Below are 23,604 nucleotides of genomic sequence, written 5' to 3' on the forward strand. Positions count from 1 at the left end.
GCATCAAGCGTCTGTTCAGACCACAGAGAAAAGTCTGAAACCACAAATAATGATTTGACATTTATCCTGAGAATCAGATATCGAATGGTGTCGCGAGAACAGTTTTGGCCATATCGGCCCAGCGGTAAGTGTTGACGCGTCGGGCTCGGTTACTACTCTCTCAGACACGGGTCCATTTCGGACCAGAAATATGCGGCGCATGCGGGGCTGTTATAAAACGCAATTAATCTCAGAAAAGATAATGACGGATAAACGTGAAGAAGAAAGACTGTAAACTCTTCCACGGCGAGGTGGAGGTCTGATCTCGCCACATCCGTCCAACTCGCAGCGAGTTTCCGCCGGGACGCCATAAATCAGACCTCTCATCATCACGTACATCCTGTGTCCTTCATGAGAGTCACAAGACGGATTCCAGACTTCTGAAACTTCACCCACATCAGGTGTTGAGTGATTCAAACTCATTTATAGCGACCAATCAGGGCTTTGCATTTAAATAACATCCTCTCTGCTGTTCTCAATGTGGTCTTCAAAGTACTTTTCACATTGTGCAGATACATCAGTCACAGCTGATTGGTTAGAGAATAACCAAACCTCAGATATGTTCTAACTCATCATATAGACGGTTTCTTGTATACAAACACTCCTGGATGTGCAGCCCGGGTCAGAAGACCGTAGTCAACGTAGGTTACGCATTGTTTGTCAATTCTTGTTGACTTAATAATCAACTGCCATTTCAGAGTTGGATCTGTTTGTTTGTGTTTCATTTTACATATTAATATAACAACACGGCCGCGCTGCAGGTCAGCGTCACCGGACGTAATGTTGTTCAAGTCAGCTGCTCGCCAAAAGGATAACGGAAGAACAAGGGAGAGAGGCGTTCTTTCCACAGCTGGAAGTGCTGCATCATTTTGTATTGAAGCATCAGCTTAGAAACGTGAAACTTGGCCTGTAGACAGAAACTCCGGCATCTGACATTACCGCCAGTGAGGCGTCCACTCGGCAGGACAGAGTGGCGTTAATCATCGTTTTGTATTTTGCAAAAGCACTGAATACTTCTCTCATAAACGCATGTGCAAAACGGTAACAACAGTCGAGACGCTTGCTTGATTTTTGTTTTATCTCAGACAGTGGCGCTAAACACATTATATGCCTGTAAAACTCATCCTCATTGTTGCTGTTGTGAAAACGTGATCAGTTAAAAAGTCGGGAGGAACCTGCTTTGTTTTGATCCAGCATCCTCTGGTCTGAGAGGCTGCAGTGTTTTCAGTTATTGTTCCAGTAAGTGGATTCATTTCTAAAAACGCGCTGCTGCCACCGCACCCCGTCACTTTTAAGGACGGGGTGCGGTGGCTGAAAGTAACTGTAACGGAACGAGTAACGTGACTATTTCAATACCCCGTAATGAGTAAAGTAATATTGCTCATTTAAAAAGTAACAATAAGTAAAAAGTAAGTCAAAGTGCTCCGTCTGCTGGGACGTTCTCCCCCCCAGCTGTTCTGGGATCTGACCTTGGGGTTCATGATTCCCTCCTGTTTGAAGCGAGCGAAGAACATGTCCATGGAGAACACCTCGCTCCACAGGTAACCGTAGTACTGAGCGTCGTAACCGCCGGCCAAGTGCCCGAAGGTCGCCGGCATGTTTGTTGCTGCAGAGAGACAGAAAGGTCAAAGGTCAGAGAGGAGGATCAGAGGACGACACCAGGCAGCAGCTTTCACGGAAAAACAAGTCAGGGTTTCTGATGTTTGATCACTTTGTGCGCAGTACCTTTATTTACATATATTTCACTACCTGAACTTCAGCTGGAATCGTTTAACTCAAGGTCTTTTTAATCGGCCCAGCACAATATTTTTCCTCCAATGTCCTGTCTTGATCTTTCCTCATGTGGACACACAGGGCTGTGATCGTGCACAACAATACAAAACATCTCCCTCCGACATCACGGACACAGCGGATCGCCGTCCACACGGTGCGGCACGCAGGTCAACTGCGGACTGATCGCAAACCATCACAGTGAGAGAACCGTTTTAGCCGCGCTACTTTTTAAAGTAATAAATACGTAACGTTACATGGCGACGCTGAGCTGCAGTGAAAAGACAGAAGATGCATGCTGTGTTTAACTCTGAAGCGCAGTGACTGGCTTAAGCTTGATTTATACTCCTGCGTCGGGTCTACGGGCGTCGCTACGCTGCAGGCTATGCAGCCAGGCATTTATACTTGTGCATCCGTGTGTCCGTCAAACGCTAGTCGGCAGCAGCACTACAGCGTCCACTGTGTTGACTTTTGTCGGCCAAACAGACTAACTTCCCGTTTAGCGCTCCGTTTCAGCCGGTGTAGCCTTTTCAAAAGTTACCGACCGAGTGGATCACACAGTCATTTCGCTCGTGTGTGACGGTCAAAGATATCGATCCACCGTATTACAGCTGCCGTTTTGGCCGTTAGTAAAAGTTACTTCAAAGCACGGGTCACTTCCTGACTGCTGCTCGGAGGCTTCCCAGCCGACCAATCAAAGTGCTTACGGTCCGCGTCGCCTCAACGTGTGGCTCCATTTTTGAGGAGGTGCACGTCAGGCGACAGCGTTCATGACGACGTAGGGTACAGGGCTACGCAGAGGCGACGCCGTCGATTCGACGCAGAAGTATAAATGACATTTAGGGGAGAGCGACTGATTTAAAAGCCGTCGCTTTCGCCTCCACCGAGTGAAACCCCGTAGCTGGAACTCAGCGACACACTGCTCCATCTCGCAAGTGTTGATAGGCCATTACTTGTGATGTGTAACCAATCTGATGCCGTGCTGTGGGCGGGACACTGAGCGAGAGACGACAGACAGAGAGAGGCGAATCCATCAGAGTAGCATATTTTAAAATAACTTTAACCCTAACAGCGCTGTAACAGTCAGGCGGCGGTTTGATTGTGGTTCTGCAGCGTGCCACCGGGTGGAGCCCCGTTCTGTTGGACAGGTGTAGCTCACTAAGAAGCTAAACATGGACAATCTGAAGCATCAGCTGAGGGACGATACAGAGATATGTGAAAGGAAGCCATGTCCAGCATATTCCCTCTGTACATCTCTGAATAACTGCGATGGATGAACTGAAATAAACATTTTTAAGAAGAGACCTGGAGAAGCAGGGATTCCCAGGACGTCCTGACAGAGGCGTGCGTACTCCTCCGCCGCGTCCAGTCCGGTCCTGGTGTGCAGAGCCTGATCCACTTTAGCCAGAACGATCTGCCTCAGGTTAAACAGACCTGCAGGAGAGCCACAGTGACCATGACCACAGTGAACCAAGCGCCGACCCCAACAGTACTACTTCCTGTGTGGTACGCACCGGTGTTGGCGAGGCGGGACTTGATGAGTTTGTCCAGCTCCTCGGGGATGGCGTTGCCGGTCTTGTAATGTTTGGACATCCTCTGCAGAGGCTCCCTCTCCCAAACCCAGTTCTCCAACATCTGAGACGGAGCCTCCACGAAGTCCCGCTCCACATGAGTCCCGCTGAACATGGCGTAGTCCGCCTGCAAAAACAAAAAAAAAACGACACTCAGAACCAGCTGACAGGAAGTGGACTGACCACCAATCAGAAAACACATTGCGATTATTGTGGATAATTAAAGGAACAAATGCTACAATGAGTCTGCTCGCTTAATCATCAAGGAATGCGCAAAATACTGACATTTTGAAATTTGTATTTCTCAATTTGAATAAAGTTAAACAATATTTAGAACAATAACTAGTAAAACAGAACAAGAGGAGCGTGTTGCTCTGCAGAGGAGGCGGCTAGAAGCAGCACTGCGCTCTCTGTCCACAACCTGGAGGAGGACTGTGCACGATTACATAGACTATAATGTTTAAATGTATAAATGTTTAAAGTCGAGCATGTTGAACAACAAAAGGCACCGACACAGCCAACGTTAAACGGTCAGCGAGCCAAACCTTCCTTATCCTCTCCAGTTTACTTCTGTCTGACCGCTTCAGCTGCTGCCGACGTCGCTCTGTCTCTGTCACAGAGCGACCAGCGTTTCACGGTAAGTTGTTGTCTTAAAAGTTACTGCTCACAAAACATTTTGCACGTAGGCTTATCTGTTTTTAGGGGCACATGCGAGAGCCCGCTGTGGGCGGAGATAATGAGCGGACTGCAGCGCGAGGCGAGAGCTTCACACACCTTTTCTGTTTTAGTAACTCGCACACTCCTTGCGGTTATGTAATCGCACATGACGACATCGCGATTGCAATTAGATTAATTGTTCTGGCCCAAGTCAGTCTCATGTTCACAACCGGTCAAAAGTTTTACATCACCGCCATGTTTGAAGTTCTTCTGTATATCTAAGTAGTTTAAGTCCAGTGAAAACCCTTAAATGGAACCGAAGTAAGCAGCCAAAAACAATAACAGAATAACTTTGTAAGTTGTTAGCTCATTATTGATCCCTAAAAATTTTATCTCTCTGAAATTTACATTATTTCTCAGTTTTGCTGATCTAAAAACTTTGTTTGTTGCCTTATTTGCTTATTCGGCAGCTGTGGAAGTAAAACCACATTTCTACAGTAAACACATTGGAACCGCCTGTTAATCCACCCTCAGAGGCTTTATGTGGACTATATTATATATGTATATGATATATAATCTATATATGATCCTACAGTGAAGTAATGAACAAAACTCCTTCATTTAATTAATTTTAGATCTGAAAATGTCTGTTTTGGTGACGAGAACGTTTTTAACTTTGATACCATTTAAGGTTTTTCACTGGACTCGAACTACTGAGATTTATAGAAGAACTACAAACATGGCGGCTGTTCTAAAACTTTTGACCGGTATTGTATATTTTCATTTCTGTATGATTACACAGTCAAACTCATCAGTCCTCTTCCTACAGTTTCCTCCTGTTGAAGTGAACCAAACCATAAATCAGAAATGAACCTCTGTGTTGTTTGTTCAGATAAATAATGATGTATTTCTATAGAAAACATTTTTATAATACTGTAGTACTGCGTCATGATCTAAACTCTCCCAGAGACAAAAGTCGAAGTTGAGAAGCTGCTTCTGTCTGAAGTCGAGGACTCATTGTTTCAAACATCACCGAGGATTTTGAAGGTAAATCTGCCGCCGTTATTACTGTAAACTGCACGAATGCTCGACAGGTGCAGCAACAGCAGCTATAGGCGCAGGCTGGAGAGAGGATGCGGTGTCTGGTTGATCAGCTGACCTCAGCGCAGAGTTGGTGCATGACGTGTCCGAACTCGTGGAAGTAGGTCTCCACCTCGTCGTGCTGCAGGAGCGACGGGGCGTCGGCCGTCGGCTTGCTGAAGTTTGCCACCATGGCGGCCACCGACATCTGGCGCGTGCCGTCGGGCAGCAGGCAGCCGGGCTGGAGGCCGAAACAGGCGGCGTGGCCGTACTTCCCCTCCCTGCGCGGGACAGGCAGGAGAGGAGACACTGAGAACACCTGGAGACACATTTACTTTAAAACACCACAGCTTTCTCCTGCTGCGGAGGCCTCACCTGGGGTGCAGGTCCAGGTAGAACTGGCCGACCACCTGACCGCTGCTGCGGTCCTTCACGCAGTACAGAGTGACGTCCGGGTGCCAGACGGCGGCTCCGTCCACCAGCTCGAAGGACAGACCCAGGAGCTCCTGGTAGATGTCCAGCAGACCCTGAGTCACCACCTCGATGGGAAAATACTCCTTCAGCAGGTTCTGATCCACGGCGTACTGCGTCTCCTCCACCTGAAGGGAAGGAAAAAGAAGGTTAAAACGACGTCCTGGAGCTGCTGTGGTTCGTCTCATCTTACTAAAAACACAAGAAGTGATCTTTGTGAATCTCGCCTGGGTCATGAAGTAGCGGGTGTCCCAGGCGTGCAGCTCTCCATTGAAAGGCAGATTCCTCTTCTGACACTCCTTCTCCTTCAGCTTGAGGATGACCGAGCGCTCTTCTTCACCCAGAGGCTTCAGCTTACGGGCCAGTTCCTCTGAAAGACACGACAGGAGAAGCATTTGGAACCGGGTCTCGATACCCAACCCTAGATGCGCGAGTAGGGCCGGTCACTGCGACCTACACTGTACACTTACTGCCATTTTCTCTCTCCCTCATTCGCTCGTCCACTCACTGGCTATGCAAACCCATTGCACTGCAGTGAAAAGAGCTCAGTTAACTCCGCTGCTCCGGTCACGTAGACGCTCTTTGATGAATGAGGAGCGTGATTCAGCGTGCTCACACAGCGTGCGGGTGAAAATCATTAGTTCTGCATTGATATTAATAATTATGTTAAAGTTTAGTAGCAGCCTAATATAGGGGAACCATGTCTCTGTCACGTGCACGTCAACATTACCTTATCAGTTAACATTTAGACAGGCGATTTGTGAAATCTGTGAGTGAATGCCCACCCTGGGTTGATCTTAGTAACTGTTGATATTTCCTTATATTTAGTTGTTTGTATTAAGTTTGGTTTTATTGGAATTACGGTGTAAACGTGGGCAGATCACTCCTCGCAGTTACCACAAGTGTCCACCAGTGGGCAGTGTAGTTTCTGCCACTAGGCTAAACTGACCCTGTACGGCTGTAAATAAACCCCGTACTTACCGCAAACCACAATCAACAGCAGGCACAGAGCCCGCGGTAGAAACGCTGACTCGTTGAAGATCGTAACAAAGCCAGACGAAGGAAACTGACGAAAGTTTAACGCCCTCGGGAAGCGGAACGAGGCGTGTACAGTTTTATGTGCGGGAGTGAAGTTGTTCATGCGGGTTATTGTGGAAAGTTGTTTATGTATGTATGTACTGTCAAAGAGCCATTTAGCTTTGAGGTTTTACTTCACTGTGTGTTTTAAGGGTTATTGTGTATAGTGAGACTGAGTAACGGTAGTTTAATTTGTGTATTTAATTAGGTTTATTGTAATTGCATGTTTGAGCTAAAGTAATATGTTAGTAAAAGTACTCGTGCTTGTATGTTTTGTATATCTTAATAGTTTTCACGGTGCTCCGGTATTTTGGACACGGATGACAAGAAAGACAAAGAAACCGTTAAGGCATCAGTCGAGACTCCGCATCATGCTTTAACCCCGGAGGGCGGGTACACTGTGAATCTTTAATAGTTGAGCATATTTACAGTACAAACCTCAGTGAACTATGAGGACAAAGAAAAACAACATTCAAAAACAAAATAATCGTAATCGAGGCAAAATGTTCAATTAATCGTGATTTTGATTTTAGGTGAAATCGTCCAGCCTGCTGTAGAAATCAGTTTCTTCAGTAACAAGATTTCTTCAGTATCAGTCTTTAGTTTTTTGACCTCCAGTTGCTCTAATAGTTTTTTTTACTTGCTATGTTAACTAGGGCTGTGACGCCAGATTAAATTGTGATCAAAAGTGTTTCATTAAATTTACAATCTGAGGGCGATAACGTTACTACCAGCGGATCAACAACGTAACGCACAGCAGAGTAACGGGCTGTTAAAGTCCAGGAGTTTATAAATATCTATTCTATACTTTATAACTGAGGTGAAAAGGAGCCACAGTCACATTTAAAGAGGTCACTTCCCCAAACAGAGACACAAAGAGGAGGGAAGACTGAATCAGGAATCAGCAGGGATGATGATGATAAATAAGATCTGAGAGCTGCACTCACTTGTTGTGAGGCTGATTCTCAGTACCGAGTTCACCAACTTCGGACTTCTGTACTTTAAAGCTCGGACTTGGCGAGTTCGGCTCGGGAGCACAAACTTCCAGGAACGGGGGCACGCAGTCCGTCATTCAGCAACTGGAGCAGCAGCGGACTTGATGGCGGCCGGACCCGTTAGCGGCCGGGACCTCACATCTCCGAAAACGTAGTAGCAATTTTTTTAAATCGGCTCCGTCTTGAGAAATCGACCACGTATTTGGAGTTTAAACAACTATATTCCCACATAAAAAAACTGTGACACGAGAACAGCAGGATTTCTCAGTTACAGTTGGGGCTGGGCGATGTGGCCAAAAATGTTATCACGATAAATACATTTGATATTGATATCGATATATGTGTCAATCGTTATTTCTTTCAAGTTTAAAGGCAGATTTTTGCTCATGAGTGAAAATTTAAGAAACCAAATGGTTAATTATGTGGTGAAACTGCCAAACAGTGGATCACTAAACAAGTCTGAAGCAGAACGTTTAAAACTATTATCTTTTCAACAAATACGGTTAGTAAATCTTTTTTCAACAAAATAAATGTTTTAATAGAAAAATTAGGTGCTAATTTGTTTGTGATTCAAATGAAATAAACCAAATGTTCGGTAAAACGGGCGGAGCGACAACACATCCGGGTATTTGACTGCACTTGGCTCGACGCGGACTTTGGATTGGAACAGTACTTTGGCTGCGACTGATGGCGTTTCACAAGAACAGACGAGAACGCAGACTGAGAAACAGCTTGTGATTCAGTTAGAGTTTGGAGTTTGAATTGTCACCTGCCACCTGAATGTTGTTTCTCGTTACATAAATACAGTTTTTTTTAAACCACCATAAACTGGTCCAGAAGGAAATAAAGTCTTCCTAGTATCTGTTGTAGCACTTGAAATATGATAAACTATTTACCAAAACATTGTGAAACATTTCCAACAAACATGTGAGTGATCGACATCAAATGATCAAGACGACATTTCTGTCTGTGCAGCAGTTTGCGTCTCACCTTCAGGGTAATAAAGAAACAACTCAATGTTTCCCTCCATGTCTGGGAGCGTTTTGTTTGACAGCTCACGCTCTCACGTTTCTCTCACGTCAGCGTCGTGTCGGCGGTTTTAAAACAGTTTGGCGTGCAGCGCTCACTCACCCAGGAAGCCGGCCACCTTCTTTCCAGACTTGGCCATGTTCATCTCCAGGACGAAGTCAGCGTGGGTGCTGAAGCCGAGCAGGGAGCTCTTCTGAGCCCGAAGATCCACCAGCTCCTTCAGGATGGCCGAGTTCTCCTGAACACACACAGGACATTAAGACGAGGAACGTTTCAGCCCTTTAAAGGAGAAAGCCAGTTTACTGCTCATGTTTCTGGACAAAACCACCTAAATAAGACTCAAGTTCTAATAAACTGGTTGCTTAGTGTGTAATCATCAGAAAATAGTAAAAAGAAATGCCCCTAAATCCCAACACGATGTCTTCAAATCCCTTTTCTGCATCAACCAACAGCCTAAAATGTAAGATCAGAGTTCCTGCTTATTTTCCACTTTTAGACTAAAATATCCAGACTTCAAAAAACCAAGGAGCTGATCGTTGATTTCAGGAAGAAGGAGACAAAGACGCACACTCCTGTCTCCATCAGAGGAGCTGAGGTGGAGCAGGTCAACAGTTTCAGGTTGCTGGGAATCAGCATCACGTCTCCACGCTGCTGAAGAAAGCTCAGAAACGACTTCAGGATTTCTTGAGGAATCTTCTTAAGAAGATTAAATTCCCACGCCAAGTTCCTGTCAGCTTTTACAGAGGAGCAACAGAAAGCATCACCAACATGGGATGCGCACGGCCCCGGACGTGGAGCGATATATATTTATAACGCAGAGCCCAAAGTATCCCTGCTGCATGCTGGGAAGAGATGTAGGAGTTTCTGCTGCCGCACCACCAGACAAATAAACCTACCTACAAAAAATTAGATGTTTATTATGTAAATAAATGTTTTTAAAATCCACCTGTTCACATGGATGTTACATTCTGACCTGTATGCTATTATCTGTCTATTGAATAAATCATATTATATCATCGGTTTTTCCACTTAATACTAAAATCAAATTCCAGACTTTAATATCAGCGCGTCCTCACGACCCATTAAATGTGTGGCATTTTTGCCTGAAAAACCTTTTAACCAATGAAATTTAATTTTCTGCCAACCGATCAAATAATTTACTAATAATTTCAGCCCTGACTTTCGGACAACGCTAACACATTAGGGTTGGGTATCGTTTAAAATGTTACGATACCAGCACCAAAACCAGTACCCTTAAAGTGATACCAGTACAGTACTTCATTCGATACCTTCCATAAAATGCAGCCTATTATTATTTTTATTGTTGTTATGGACGAGCAAGGTGATCCATTTTACTTTTTTTCTTGTTATATAAAAGTTTTGGGAAACTGGGAAAGCCGAGCTTGTGGTGAGAAACTGCAACAGTGACGAACTGAGACGCAGCCGAAGGTGAGCGGCTGTTAACATCAGCATGGACTGAGCGCGTGCAGCTTTTTCTATATAGTTTATGATGCAGGCACATCAGGAAAAATAAAAAGCCTGCTCTTCTCTTTCTTTCTGTGCGTTGCTTGCTTGCATGTTTGTCTGCAAGCAAAACCAAACAAATAATCATTTTTTGTCGTGATCTGGGTATAAAAAGTACTGACTGAAGTTCTGGTTTGACTGGAGATGTTTAGATTCTGGTCGATCTCCATAACACATGCACATGTAATCTAACCACAGCATATGACTTTATACTCAGAATATCCTGACCTTTGTTTCTTAAAGTGGCCACTTTTATTCTTATATTTAAACTCTCTTTTTTTTTATTTATTTTTTTACCTCAAACAGACGAAACCGGGTTTAACAAGCCAACATGTGCCACTAACATTAGAAACAGGGTAAAATGTGCACAGCGGAGGAGCTTTATTTTAGCTCTCCCCCCTCCTGTGGTTAGCTTTGCTCTTCACTCAGATCATCATGGTTTGGGGGGGAACCTGCATTAACTGAAACTCTCTCAGCTGAGCGGATGTTTACTTCCCGGCTCACCTCTTTGCAGCGGGAGTTGAAGGCCTCCTCCAGCTTCCTGCGGGTTTCTGGGACGAAGCATTTCTTCATGGTGGGGAAGTAATGCGGATACTTCAGGGTGACCTTCAGCTTCTCTCCATCCTTCTCCAGAGCGCTCAGGAAGTCCTCGGGGAGGCCGCCTGAAATCAAAACCTTTAATGTCTTAATACGCAAAGAGGGGGGAAACCAGGTCAGACCACCTGAAGGTTCTCGGCCCGGCGGACTCACCCAGCTCGTCTCTGGTGAAGGAAAGACTGGTGGTGTCCTCATTCAGGTTCTTGTTGAAATCGATGCACAGGTTGCTCAGCTTCTTCTTGATAGTCTTGATCTCCTGTCACAGCAGAGTGAAGGCGGATCAGAACGCTTACATTCAATCCCCCATGGAGAGTTTCAAAACAGACCATCAGGGCTCTCATTTATAAATCCTCACTAAAAGTGTCTGTGCACCCAAAAGACAAAAATGGAGTACGGCAAAAAATATTCAGACTTATAACCGTGTGTACGCACATCTGTAAGTAATGTTCCTTTATAAATCACAATCTACTTGAAATGTGGCCCCTGTGAGGGAGCTCCATGTCCGAGCCTCCAAACGCCCACAGCTGCCTGTAAACGAAGCTCATTAATATTAATCTGTCCTGACTGCAGGAAGAAAAGGAGGCAGCTACAAAACAAAATCTAACTCCGTGACTCTGACGTTCCTTTTGGTGAAGCTGAAGCTGTTTGGTGGGTAAAAAAAAAAAACGCACTTTCATGCAACGCTTGTGCACCGGAGGAAAGGGGGCCCCGGAGCTCTGCCCCTTTATAACCCATCTGCAGGAAGGGGCCCCCCTCTGAGTAGTGACGTCACTGGCTGGAGGGGGCCACACAGACGGGACGACCCAGGTACTGATCTGGATCCCCCCGTTTGAAAAGACAGGAAACCAAATGACTTCCTCTGATTTTAACCATTTATTTACACAAACAGTCTGAACGAGGCTGCCGATGAGTTAAAAGAAATATGACATGTTTTATGACCCCACTGAAAGATTTCTTTAATAAAATAGTGTTATATTTTCCATAACGTGTTTTTCCACACGCTGGCGCTCATCTGATAAAAAAAGGCTGAATGAAACTCTGCTCTCCTATTTGCTCGACTGACGCACTGAAAACGGCATCAATTTAAATATCATTTTTCCTCCTGTTCAACTTATTTAGGAGAATAAACTGCTGCATGCATGTATTAATTAATATGACTCCTGATTAAACTGTGCAACATATTTGAGGCGTTCTTTTGCAGAAAATGAATCTCCGTTTGCGTTTATTATCCTGAATCTTAAATTGTGATTTTTTACGCACTTCAGGGAAAATCTATCAAACGGTTGTTTGTTTATTCAGAAAGGCTTTAAGCCTGGAATAAAATTTCATCCTTCTGCCATGTGAGGCGCCGTTTCTCTTTTCTCCTCTTTACGTGCGTATGGAGTTCAAAGTACAGTTTGTTTTTCATAGATCACAACCTTTGCTTGGGAAGTGGCGTCTGCACCGTTTATAAATGAGACCCCAGATCCACAAAGCCCACTCCTGTCTGAACAGAGGTGATTTCCCTGACCTATTCAAACAAATGTGCAGATTTCTTGTGTGTTTAAGCTTCATAACCATGAGAAAAGGTATTGTCACAACATATTATACAAAAAAAGAGCTCGTCCCGAGGTGATCAGCAGGCTCGTCACGTCTTGTTGGATCAGTCTCAGCAGCAGAAAGCCAGATTCTTTGACGCCATTCGTTTTTTCGTGCATCTGCTGTCAAAAATCAATCAACACATTTCCATAAACGACATGACGAAGCTGCTCTCATTCAAAAAAACTGCTTCAAAACAATGAACGATGATTACGGTCAAGAAGTGAAGGAAGCTTTGTCTCCTCCTCACTGCATTACACATTTCTGATTCGGACAAATTGATGATCTTCAGCAGATCTGTAAGATCAGTACGACTGAGCTCAGTGATTCTGCGAGAACTGTTTAATACGTGAGTGCAAAAGGTGCGTAGATTGAATGCAGATGTAGGAATAGCCGCGGGTCTAAAGGTTGGAAACCGGGCTTGTGACTGAGAGAGTTTAGCTCTCAGTTTCGTTTCCCTCTGTATTTAAAAAGGTTTTAAAATAAGGAAGCAGCAGCCACCTCTTGTGTCTCTTTGGGCAGGTGGAGGCCGTTTCTCTTCCCCAGTTTGATCACTCGCTCCATGTAACGCTTGGACTCTGCGGTGAGGCTGTCGGGGTCGACCTTCTTCTGCAGACAGAAACAAAAACAACAAGAAACCTTAGGAACCCAGCAAGAAGTGAAACAGGTCCAAATGGCATCAGAGTGGCTGCAGATCGTGGACTCCGGTGAGGTGATGCAACTGAAAAAGACAACACTGGTACTGTCTGAACACATTTGGAGGAAGTTTGAAATATACCACTAGAAGGCTTTGCATGGTCTCACGCTGCCATCTAGTGTCCATTCAGTGTCAAGTCAAGTCTTATTTAAAGTGGAAAAATCACCAAAAGACATGGTCCCAATACACTTTACAAAATGCATTGAAATTAAATCAAATTAACCATAAAATACAGATTGTACGTAAAAAAAATTTTTATAAACACATAATAAAATACAATCAGAATAAAATCAACTAAATAAAATTATAAAAGGATCAAATTTAATAATAATTTAAAGTTTGCTCAACCCTCTCCAAACTAAAGGCTTTATTAAAACAGAAAAGTCTTAACCACTTGGTACCTGGCACCTACTTCCAGGAAAAGCTAAAATAACAAACCTAAATAAATCAGTAATATCTCCTCAACCATCAGGCCTAGATGCATAATTCTGGTCTCCTTTGAAAGGTCAGAAGCTGAGGAATATAAATCCATTGTACATTAACATATTATTTTACCATTACAGACTACATGGAGATGCAATACAGAAAAAATCTGATATTTTCATCCTCGCCTGGTAAAAAAAGCTCTATTTTAATGCAATAAACCATCAAAACCATCATGAGGTAGATTATAATGCACCTGAATAACTTCTAATCCACCTGGAATAAAACTGTAACTGTAAATCTGATGAAAAGAAACTGATATACAACAGTTATTACACAATCTTTCAAAAATACACCAGGCGAATGTCCATGTTTTGGCCATATTTACTGTTTATATGTTCACTTTTATTGGGAGTTATCTTCAAAACATTATTTCTCTCCACACAACCACGTTCCAAATAACATAAAGCTTCCAAAATATTGAAATATTGATAAAAACAGTCAATATTCCTGTGACCAAAAGCACTCCCACGCTTTACAGGCCACAGCTTGAGAACAGAACATCCTACAGGGCTGTGAGTGGGCTCGTTCTCTCTCCTGAAGAGACGAATCGATTGATATCCTGCAGGTCTCTGCAGCTCCTGCGGGTCGCCAGCAGAGGCCGATAAAGACCGTCTCCGCCAAAGCAAACTCTTCTTTTCTACTTCAATCTGACGACAGAAACGAAACTTATCGGCTCAGCCGACCTCAGCAAGATGGCGGCCCGCCAGACAGTCTCTGTTGACACAAAGGACCGCTGTTCTTGGACGGAAAACCGCTAGAACGGATAACATCACCACCAGATTCCCGCACCCAAATGAGTGGAGGCGCTTGTTAACTAAATGCTCTCTGTCCCACTCTAACCTTAAGTCACATTAGGCACCACATTTTGAGAGCGCCGTGTTTTATTGGGGCAGTAAGGTATCAGGAGTTCTTTGAGGTATAATGGTGCCTGGCCATTTAAGTAGAACAATTTTAAAATCTATTCTATATTTCACAGGGAGCCAGTGAAGGGAGGCTAGAACTGGAGAAACATGCTCTCTAATCTGGACTCTAGACAGAACAGAGAGCACTAATTGGCTCCAACTGGCTCCAACTGGCCTCCAACTGGACTCCAACTGGCACTAACTGGCTCTAACTGGCACCAACTGGCACCAACTGGCACCAACTGGACTCCAACTGGACTCCAACTGGACTCCAACTGGACTCCAACTGGACTCCAACTGGACTCCAACTGGACTCCAACTGGACTCCAACTGGCACCAACTGGCACCAACTGGCACCAACTGGCACCAACTGGACTCCAACTGGACTCCAACTGGACTCCAACTGGACTCCAACTGGACTCCAACTGGACTCCAACTGGACTCCAACTGGCACCAACTGGCACTAACTGGCTCTAACTGGCTCTAACTGGCTGCACGATGCTCTGGGCCTCCAGGTAACTTTGGGTTGGTGACTCTTTATTTCAGTCTAGTGCTCTTTTATTTTCACCTTGTTGGAAAAACCTGAGAGTTCGTGACAGGGAGAAAAGGAGGAACAGACCTATCCACCAATCATCTCTCTGATTGGACGTCAGTGTGCTCACCTCCAGAGCGACGATCCTCTGGTAGACGTCCTCCCTCATGCTCATCTCCACGTCGAACTCGGACAGACGCTTGTCGGCGTCGGTGCTCGCCGCTCGGACTTCCTTACAGGAAGACACGTGCTGCGGGAAGTCCAACATGTTCCTCTGGACTGAGATACGGGGGTGGAGTCATACATGAGGGGGCGGGGTTAGAGAGAAGAGGGTGGAGTTAGACAGGTCAGTCAGTGTGATGCATTTCCTGAACAGTAAGTTGACTCAAGCTGGAGAAAAGTTCGGCTGCGGCCTTTAATAATAAATTTAAATGTGTTTATGTAAAACTTTAAATGATTGTTTATAATCAGGTTTCAGCTCGTTTTGGCAGAATGTCCTTTTGGAATGAAAAAAAAACAACTCCCGTCAACTTTATGTTGCTTTTGGCTCAATTTTACAAAAACTATTTATAGTCCTTGAGAAAGAAATTGAACTTTATTTCAGAACAATTCGTTTCTCCTCCAACAAAAAGGCTCTGAAGATACTTAATGTCTGGACTCGTTTAAAGTCTTTCTGCGATGTATATCTGGTTTTTGTGTTTTGTTGCTGTTCTTGTTTTATGTACGTTTATATCTCTTACATGTCCTACGCATCTTTTGCTCTGTTATTGTTATGACTCATTATTTGCTGCATTGATTTTACTTTTCAACTAATAAAAACAAAAGAGTACCATATATATTTTATTTATTGGATGAACTATATTAATTGAATTGTTTTTTTGTATTTTCCTTTAGCAATACTGTTGTGTTAACATTCATGTCAATAATGCAAATTTCGTTTCGACCTGACTTCTTTTGTTGGTGAGATGGAAGAGTTTAGAAAGTTGCAATAGTGCACAGATCACGCGTAAAATCCACCCAGCCAGAGATCCCCAACTGTTCACAGCGCGCCGGTCGTAACGGCGACACAACCCACTGTAGGTGTCGGAGAGCGAATGGGGCGTTGGGGCGTACAGGGCCAGGAGATCGCAGAGCGACCGGGCACGCTGCGGACGGTCGGTGGTCGTTCCCTCCGGCTGGATGAAACGCGATCTGCTGGCATTTCCTGGCGTCCGGGTCATTGCAGCGTACTGTAGCCGTTTCTGCTGGGGTTTCCCAAAGCGGTTTTCAGGGTGTGCTGTCCCAAGACGATTTCCACTGAACGAAACCAACCGAGGTTTTCAGTCAGCGGCTGCTTTCCCTCCCGACTCTCCACGGCGGAAACCATTAAAACACGCGAAACCCTCATTTGAATACTGCCGCCTCCGTTGTGTTTGCACCTGTTGTCTTCTACGCAATAATTGATAGCTGATCACCCATAACAGGTCCTACAATTACACCTGCAATATTTTAGAATGCACACGCAGTTTAGTACGCTTTCTCCGGGATATTAGTAAATCCGGCCCAAAGTGAATCCTGAAGTCACCACTAGGCAACCACCTGCTTTAAATTATCAGTGCAACGATGACAACAATTCTACATTAAAGAAGTGACAACAGTCAGGTGGTCAGAATGTGATACCTGGTTGAAAATCAAATGTTGTGAACACCTGCATTATATAAATGAAAACTCAAAAGAGCGTAAAGTTTCAGCATGTATTACTTCAATTGTGATTAGATGTTACTAAAGTGAGACAATTGGTAGAAGAGAGTGATCATGAAGTTGGATGAGAGAGTGAGAGGAATTCCTCCCATCTGGTGAGATACTTGCACAAAGTTCCTCTTCACGTTCATCCATCCTTAAAGCCAGCTGATGTTCTACATACTGCCACCTGCTTTAACGGAGGGAAACGTGGCGAACAGTTCAAACAGGCTCCAGTGTATTTTTCCTTTCATAAGTCTCTTTTCATAACCCCCCCCCTTTAGTTACTGTTGCTAAGTCTGACATACTGTCGGCGCTGCCACTGTCTGTTGCTGGAGAAATATTGACAAATTTGTTGGAAAAAGCAGAAAGAAGCAGACAGTTTTGCAGTTGCATTAAACATTTGAAGGTTTTATTCAGACTGATGTGGAAAAAAAAGAAAGATAGAAGCTAAAGCCTGTCGATCACACAGTACAGGTGAACCACCGCATCCCCGACGACTGAGAGAAAACTCAACGATATGAAGGATCAGCAGTGTTCCTGTACAGCTGATCGGCCTCTGTTCATTATTACAATCATTAAAGAGCAGAACAGCAGGACTTTATTACGTTACATTCAGTAGGAAGTTAGCTAGCGTTAGCTAACTAACATCACATTAGGAACCATTCAGTAGGACGTTAGCTAGCGTTAGCTAACTAACATCACATTAGGAACGATCCACAGCCGACATGTATCTGGCAAAAAGAGCAGAACAAGTAGAGGATGTGTGTTGAGAAAAGAATTGCATTTCACATCAGTTGCTCTGCAGAGACGCAAAATACTCTGAAAATACAGTACGGAGGCTTTTAGCTGCTATCTAAATTTAAGTGGCTGCAGGTGAGGACACCTGAAACGCATCTGCACAGAGCGTTCAGTGTTTACTGACCAACATCCTGGACACTGGAAACATTTTGCAATTCACCTCCCTCAGCTTCCAGCAGGAGAACCTGACTGTTGGTGAATGCAAAGAGGAGCTCGTGTTAGCTGGTGCGTCTGCAGATTAGACTGACGAGTTGCAGTCTCATTCAGGAGTGTGAGAGCAGATCTGAGGCCTGCTTTATTATTTCTTGTGTTTCTGGCTGAATGAACCTTAAAGATGTAACAGCACTGCGCTCTTTTCCCCCCTCTTGCAGTCTCATCTACAATCACAAAAAGGAGTTGGTGTGAAGTGATGAAACCGGTTCCAGTGGCTCCTCCTGCAGCAGCAGAGTTGGAGGTGTTTTCAGGTTTCCAGCTGCCTCCACAAAAGCCTCGGCCTCTATTGTAGCAGCAGCAGCAGCAGCGTTCAGCCGCTTTCTCTACAAACTGCTGATGAGTCTTTACCATCACAGGCCGATTCTGCTGACTCAGAGCTTTACCGCAGAGCTCACAAAGGACGACTAACCTGCGGGTTCACGCTGCGTTTGACCTCTTTACATTCAGGTTCATCGTCAGTCCTCTGTTCAAACTGCAGAAATATCTGGAGGGAACATTAATATAATAAACTCCTCTCTGCTGGCCTGACTCAGGCTTAAATCAGTGGTAATCTGGTCACATGATATATTTTTAGCAGTACTGAACGGCGGACCAACTGGTTGTTTGTGTGGATCTACAGAAGAAGTTGCTAAAGTGAGCTGGAACGACCTCTTACTCAGCACCCGAGGCTTTAAACGTGGAAGCGCCGACGCACAAAGAATCAGGCTAACGTGGTCAAACAGACCGGAGACCAGAGGTCCCCTGTATTCAGCCCACCACCGCTGCAGAATGAATAACCACCGCAGTAAAATGTCGCACAATCATTAATATCAATGTCCAAGTAATGCTTTTAACTCGCACACCGTGAGCAAACGTGAAACCTGGAACGTTAGCTAAATTAGTAACGAAGTAACATTAATGATCAGCTGTATGTCAGTACTAACTAACCTACTAGTCAAGTGCTGAAAACATCTGGTACAAGCTGAGACTGAACAGGTGTGCAGCTCTGTCCTGGACACAGACTGAACATCCTGATAATTAGTTTTCAGTTTTCAGAGGAGTCTGACAGCTGGCTGTTAATGAAATGAGGGACCCTGGAGCTGCGAGGTTAATAAAGTAAAGTAGGGATGTAAACTCGTCCTTTTAAGCCAATTAGCAGATGTTTCTTTGGATTTTAATGTGCAAATTAAATGCTTAGTAATTATCCAGGGATCCTGTAGAGAAAAATGATGCATCGACAATCGTTTTATAATCGAATCGCAGCCCTCTGAATCGAATCGTGAGGGGCCCAAAGAGTCCCACCCCTACTGACAATCACCACCGTGAACAAGCACTTGGCCACAGCGGCAAGGAAAACCTCGACGCGTGGGCGGCCATCTACCTTGATCGGTTGAATTGAGAAGAAAGAGTTAAAGAGGGAGAAACTGAATTCTTAAAGACTTTAGTCTTGATAACATTTTGGTAATTATTCACGAATTATTCAGCCTCTCTGTGTCGGGGCTGAGCTGCTCCACACAGAAACCTTTATGGGAGGTAAAAACAACAATCTAACTGACCAATCACAGCCTCTGTGTTTACGTATAGTTCATCAATTTGTTGACGTTTAAACGGCCCACAGTTTCCCTCTCTTGCATGTTCAAGGCAGACGAGTGACCACAGGGCCTCAGCTGAAACTCATTGAAGCGTAATGTGTTGAATGGTAAGTAATTTATGCTTAATTACACATATTTGCATTCGCTCAGGATTCTGTTGGTGCTACTGGAGCCTACTGTAACCGACATCTGGAAGTCCTTACTCTGAAATTTGAGCAGTGTTGATAGTACAGTCTGTGTGCCGAGGTAAAGTTAGCTAGTAGCTGTAGCCTGTCACTGATTGAGTAGGCTTACATGCGGGAGTAATAGGTGGCCAGGCAGCCAGGGAAAACGTCTTGGCAAGCTAACTTAATATGGGATTACCCATTAGCCACGGCTCCGGTTAGCATGTAGGCTAGCTACGTTTATAAACTACAAGACATGATTATGCTATGATTCAGATGAGAAGAAATACTAAAGATAACTCGCTGACACACAATTTAACTCTTGCAAAGATCAATTTGTTACTTAGAAATGTGTTTTATTGTGGCCTAAAAGCTAATTCACCATACTCAAAACATTGCTTTAAATTAATGTAATTCTGCCAGCAGTCTTAACTTAAAAATTCTAGTGGACCCAATGTTTTATTTATTAGAGAGTGTGACCTCCACTGGCTCCCCGGGGCCTCCAGAACCAAATTAAAGTCCCTAATGCTTGCATAGAGAGTGACTACTGGGTCTGCACCATCTGCCTCAACTCCCTAATACAAGCTTACGTTCCTTCTTCTTCTTGTATTGATTGCAGTATCAACTCTTACTTCTTCCACTAGGTATTTACTCTTGATTGATGCGCCGAAAGATCTTACTAGTATTTACTGGTGCTCTTCCAAGGATCGTTGTTCCCTGATCTTTTCTAGAGATCATTTTCCAGCATAATGCAACTTACATTATTCGGTTGAATTAACATCATCCATCCTTTGCTAACACGTGATTCAGAGATGTGTTCACAACAAAACATGTTAAATCATTTTCCAGGACAAAGTAAGATTTTCCAGGACATTCTGCTTTTTCTCTCATTTTCCATACCTGGAAAACTGATCTCTTACTTTTGATGCTTTGATGTTTCTCCTCAAAGTTTAAGTGGCTTTCGATAAAAGCGTCTGCCAATTATAAGTAAATGTAAATTGTGCTATGATAGTGAAATACTGCAAGTTCATTTTCTATCGTCGCAGAGGAAGGAAATCTAAGAACTGATGGAAGATTTGAAAAATTATCAGCAGAAATTTTTCCTAAAGGTTTTAATTTACAGTGAAAGCTTTTTAGAGAGTAAAATAAATTCTGGCACTGACAAATACAGAGTTTGACTTTCAAATAACATGCAGGGTCAGTATTACACACTGGCCACTTTTCTCTGAATACTATACATTTCTCCTGGCAAAGATCAGATTTAAAGATGAACATCAGAGCATACGATGCAGAGAGGTGGATACTGACCGGTGTAGTCGACCTCCACGTCAGCGAGGGCCTTCAGCGTGTTCTCGACGGTGACGCTGTCGAGGTCCAGCGCGCCGACGCGGTCGTACACCTTCTTGGTGTTGGCGATGAGCTCGTCGGAGAGCTGCCGGATCTGCTCGGGACTCAGGTCCCAGCGCAGCCGGTTCTCAGAGCAGACCGGCACCGGGCTGCCAAACACCACCTCACCTGGGACAAGAAGCAAAACAGGACGGGTGAAGAGAGGAGGCAAGACGGGACAGAGGTGGAAGAAGTACTCATGGCCTTTACTTAAAGGTTCAGTGTGTAAGTTTTAGCGGCATCTAGTGGTGAGGGTGGCGAATCGCAACCAGCGGCTCACGGTGCATTCACGTGCTCCTCTAACGGTCCCATTTCCCCGAGTTGTGAAGTCGTTCTTCCGACTTCAGTGCGTGTTCATGTGCTCTTATTGTGGAATCAACATGGACGCTGCTACAGAGATGTGTTGGATGAACATTAACGATTAACAGGAAACCCGCTCTACCTCCTGAGTCACAGTCGCCCAGATTACACATTACGTGTTTGCTAAATATGTATATGCAATATGTGATTTTGCACGAATCAAAGTTCTGTATACTTCTTTATGTCTCATGTACACTTTATTTCTCTTTGTGCAATAATGATTTAAGGTGGCTCTGAGCTACAACAACACGTATGCTCCTCCATTTGTCCAAATTTATCTTCTTTTCTTACTTCTAATAAACCAGACGACTACCACTACATACATATTCAACGTAGTGACAAAATGCACACTGTTGCGCCGTTTGACCATTCTTGGCTACTGTAGAAACATGGGTCTGTAGATAGAGATGTCTCATTCTAAGGTAATAAAAACATAACAGTTCATTATGGAAGGTTTTTGCACACCACTGAAAACACAGTTATATTGTATTTCTGTCAGTAGATCCTCCTGAATATCACACTCTGGACCTTTAACTTTACTGTATTTCCTCTAACAGTTTGAAGACACTGATGAATTACATTTATATTGTTGAATCAGTGTACTAAATTCAACGTTTTCTCTGATCTTCCTCCCGTACCATTTGAGCTTACATCCTCAGGTCTAAGAACTGAACAAACAGTAGCTAGTTAGTTTTGGCCTGAACCATATCAGTTTCTCCCAACAGGAAATCTGTAAACATAACAAAATATGTGGAGCCCCACAGCTCTGCAAAACTTCAGTTATATAGTGGCTGATTATCCCAACTTAAAATCTGTTATCAAACCCCTAGAAAAAAAACACTTCTGTCAACAGTGTTGTCACTTTTCGAATCGTCAGACATGTAACACACAAGACTCCACTTTAATTTAGTCAAATGTCACTTTTACAAAAGCCCCATCTTCTTTTCCACAAAAAATACTTATAAAAGTGAACAGCAGCAGCAGCTGAGTGATGTTTGGTGGATCAGCAGTTTGCCGAATTCATAAGAAAATTATGACCATTTAGGAAAAGTATTCAGTTTGCATGCAGCAGGAACTGTAAATTGTTCTTTTCATACATTTACGACGGGAAAGCTGCGGGAGATTGGTAATAATTGGTAATCCATCTGTAATCAAAGGCAGTCAGTCTGAAGTTGCTGTTTCCCCGCTAAGGACCGAACACACCGCACAACTGTGAAGTTAGCTCGGTGAATTAGCAGAGTGAGCTAGCTAACACATGCTACATGAAACAGGAGAGAGAGGATCGAGACAGAACAGCGGAGACACGAGCCACCATCATAACACGCCGGCTCTCTCTGGGTTACACTAAACTGTACGTGAATCTTTTCTTTTTTTCCTGGTGAAATTTAACTCGCTGGCTCAGGTTCAAGCCGACAACAGCTCAGCAGCTAAGCTAGCTAACGTTAGCTTCAAGACTTAGCTAAACAAAAAAATCAAAGATCAAAGCTAATTAACTCTGATTGGTCACAGAGACAGTCAGAGAGGAAACGTGGCGACCACAGAGCGGATTTCACGTTAAAACGATTCGGTCGGGTTAAAAACATCAGCTGCGGACTCACCTGTCGGCCCCATGGTTCAGGTATTGAATGACGGGTCGCGAGCTCCGTGTGTCGAACTGTCAGAGAGCGGAGTGCACGCGGGTTCAAGCGGCGGCGAAAGACAGACCACACATCCGGGCAAACATTTCAAAATAAAACCCTAAGTTAGGCGCTCTTCTTGGGAGCAACATTGAAAAACACCAAACTGACAAATTAAATGTTTAAAAGCCGAATTATACGTATTATATTGGATTATACTGTATATTATACAGTATGTACAAGTGGCCCCATGATCAAAATGATGATTTACACTTTTTATATACAGTCTATGGATTTACAGTATTTTTAATAAACTAACTCCATTATTAAATGAAGTTACTTATATGTATTATATTCATTATGATATTTTTGTATGTTTAAGTTTGTACCAGTAACATCTGTAAACACACACCTTATTTTAATGTATTGCATACTTGTTATTATTAAATGAAAAGCACTGTAGTCTCTGTCATTCCTGTACTACAGTGTACCATTTTCTTATGCTGAATAAAAAAATGCCATATTTCATTTAATTTATTCTACATAATATATATTTCAAGTTTTTCTATATATGATAAAAGTGTACAGACCATATTTCTAACACATTTTTATTTTACATATTACAACCCAAGGATTAGTGTTGTAGTACTCGTGACCAGTCTTGGTCTCGAGACCAGTCTTAAGACCACTTTTTGATGGTCATGTCTCTGTCTCGGACATTGAGGACTCTGGATTTTATTTCAAGACCATAACTTTGGGAATATCAATA

At 43.8% G+C, this 23,604-nt stretch overlaps 2 protein-coding genes across 2 annotated transcripts in view; both read right to left on the reverse strand.

Moving 5' to 3' along the window:
- The window catches only part of LOC119888460 (short stature homeobox protein 2-like), a 5,246-nt gene extending 4,868 nt beyond the window's left edge, over positions 1–378 (reverse strand). Inside the window, exon 1 of the mRNA XM_038699015.1 lies at positions 285–378. Within this exon, the coding sequence (XP_038554943.1) occupies positions 285–378 (94 nt within the window). The remainder of the gene's footprint in view (positions 1–284) is intronic.
- A 1,130-nt stretch (positions 379–1,508) lies between these two features.
- LOC119888386 (thimet oligopeptidase-like) lies at positions 1,509–22,919 on the reverse strand (the record flags this gene model as incomplete). Its single annotated transcript, XM_038698948.1, is given in 13 exon segments — positions 1,509–1,645; positions 3,115–3,243; positions 3,324–3,507; positions 5,197–5,398; positions 5,493–5,716; positions 5,816–5,958; positions 8,792–8,927; positions 10,718–10,875; positions 10,964–11,066; positions 12,890–12,997; positions 15,136–15,284; positions 20,782–20,988; positions 22,818–22,919. Coding segments are annotated over 13 exon segments (1,893 nt in total), but the record flags the coding sequence as incomplete, so codon positions are not given.
- Positions 22,920–23,604: the final 685 nt, after the last annotated feature.

The sequence above is a fragment of the Micropterus salmoides genome, unplaced genomic scaffold (assembly GCF_014851395.1).
Source record: "Micropterus salmoides isolate LMB-PRFRI ecotype aquatic unplaced genomic scaffold, ASM1485139v1 Ms_hic_scaffold_5, whole genome shotgun sequence".
Lineage (NCBI taxonomy): Eukaryota > Metazoa > Chordata > Actinopteri > Centrarchiformes > Centrarchidae > Micropterus > Micropterus salmoides.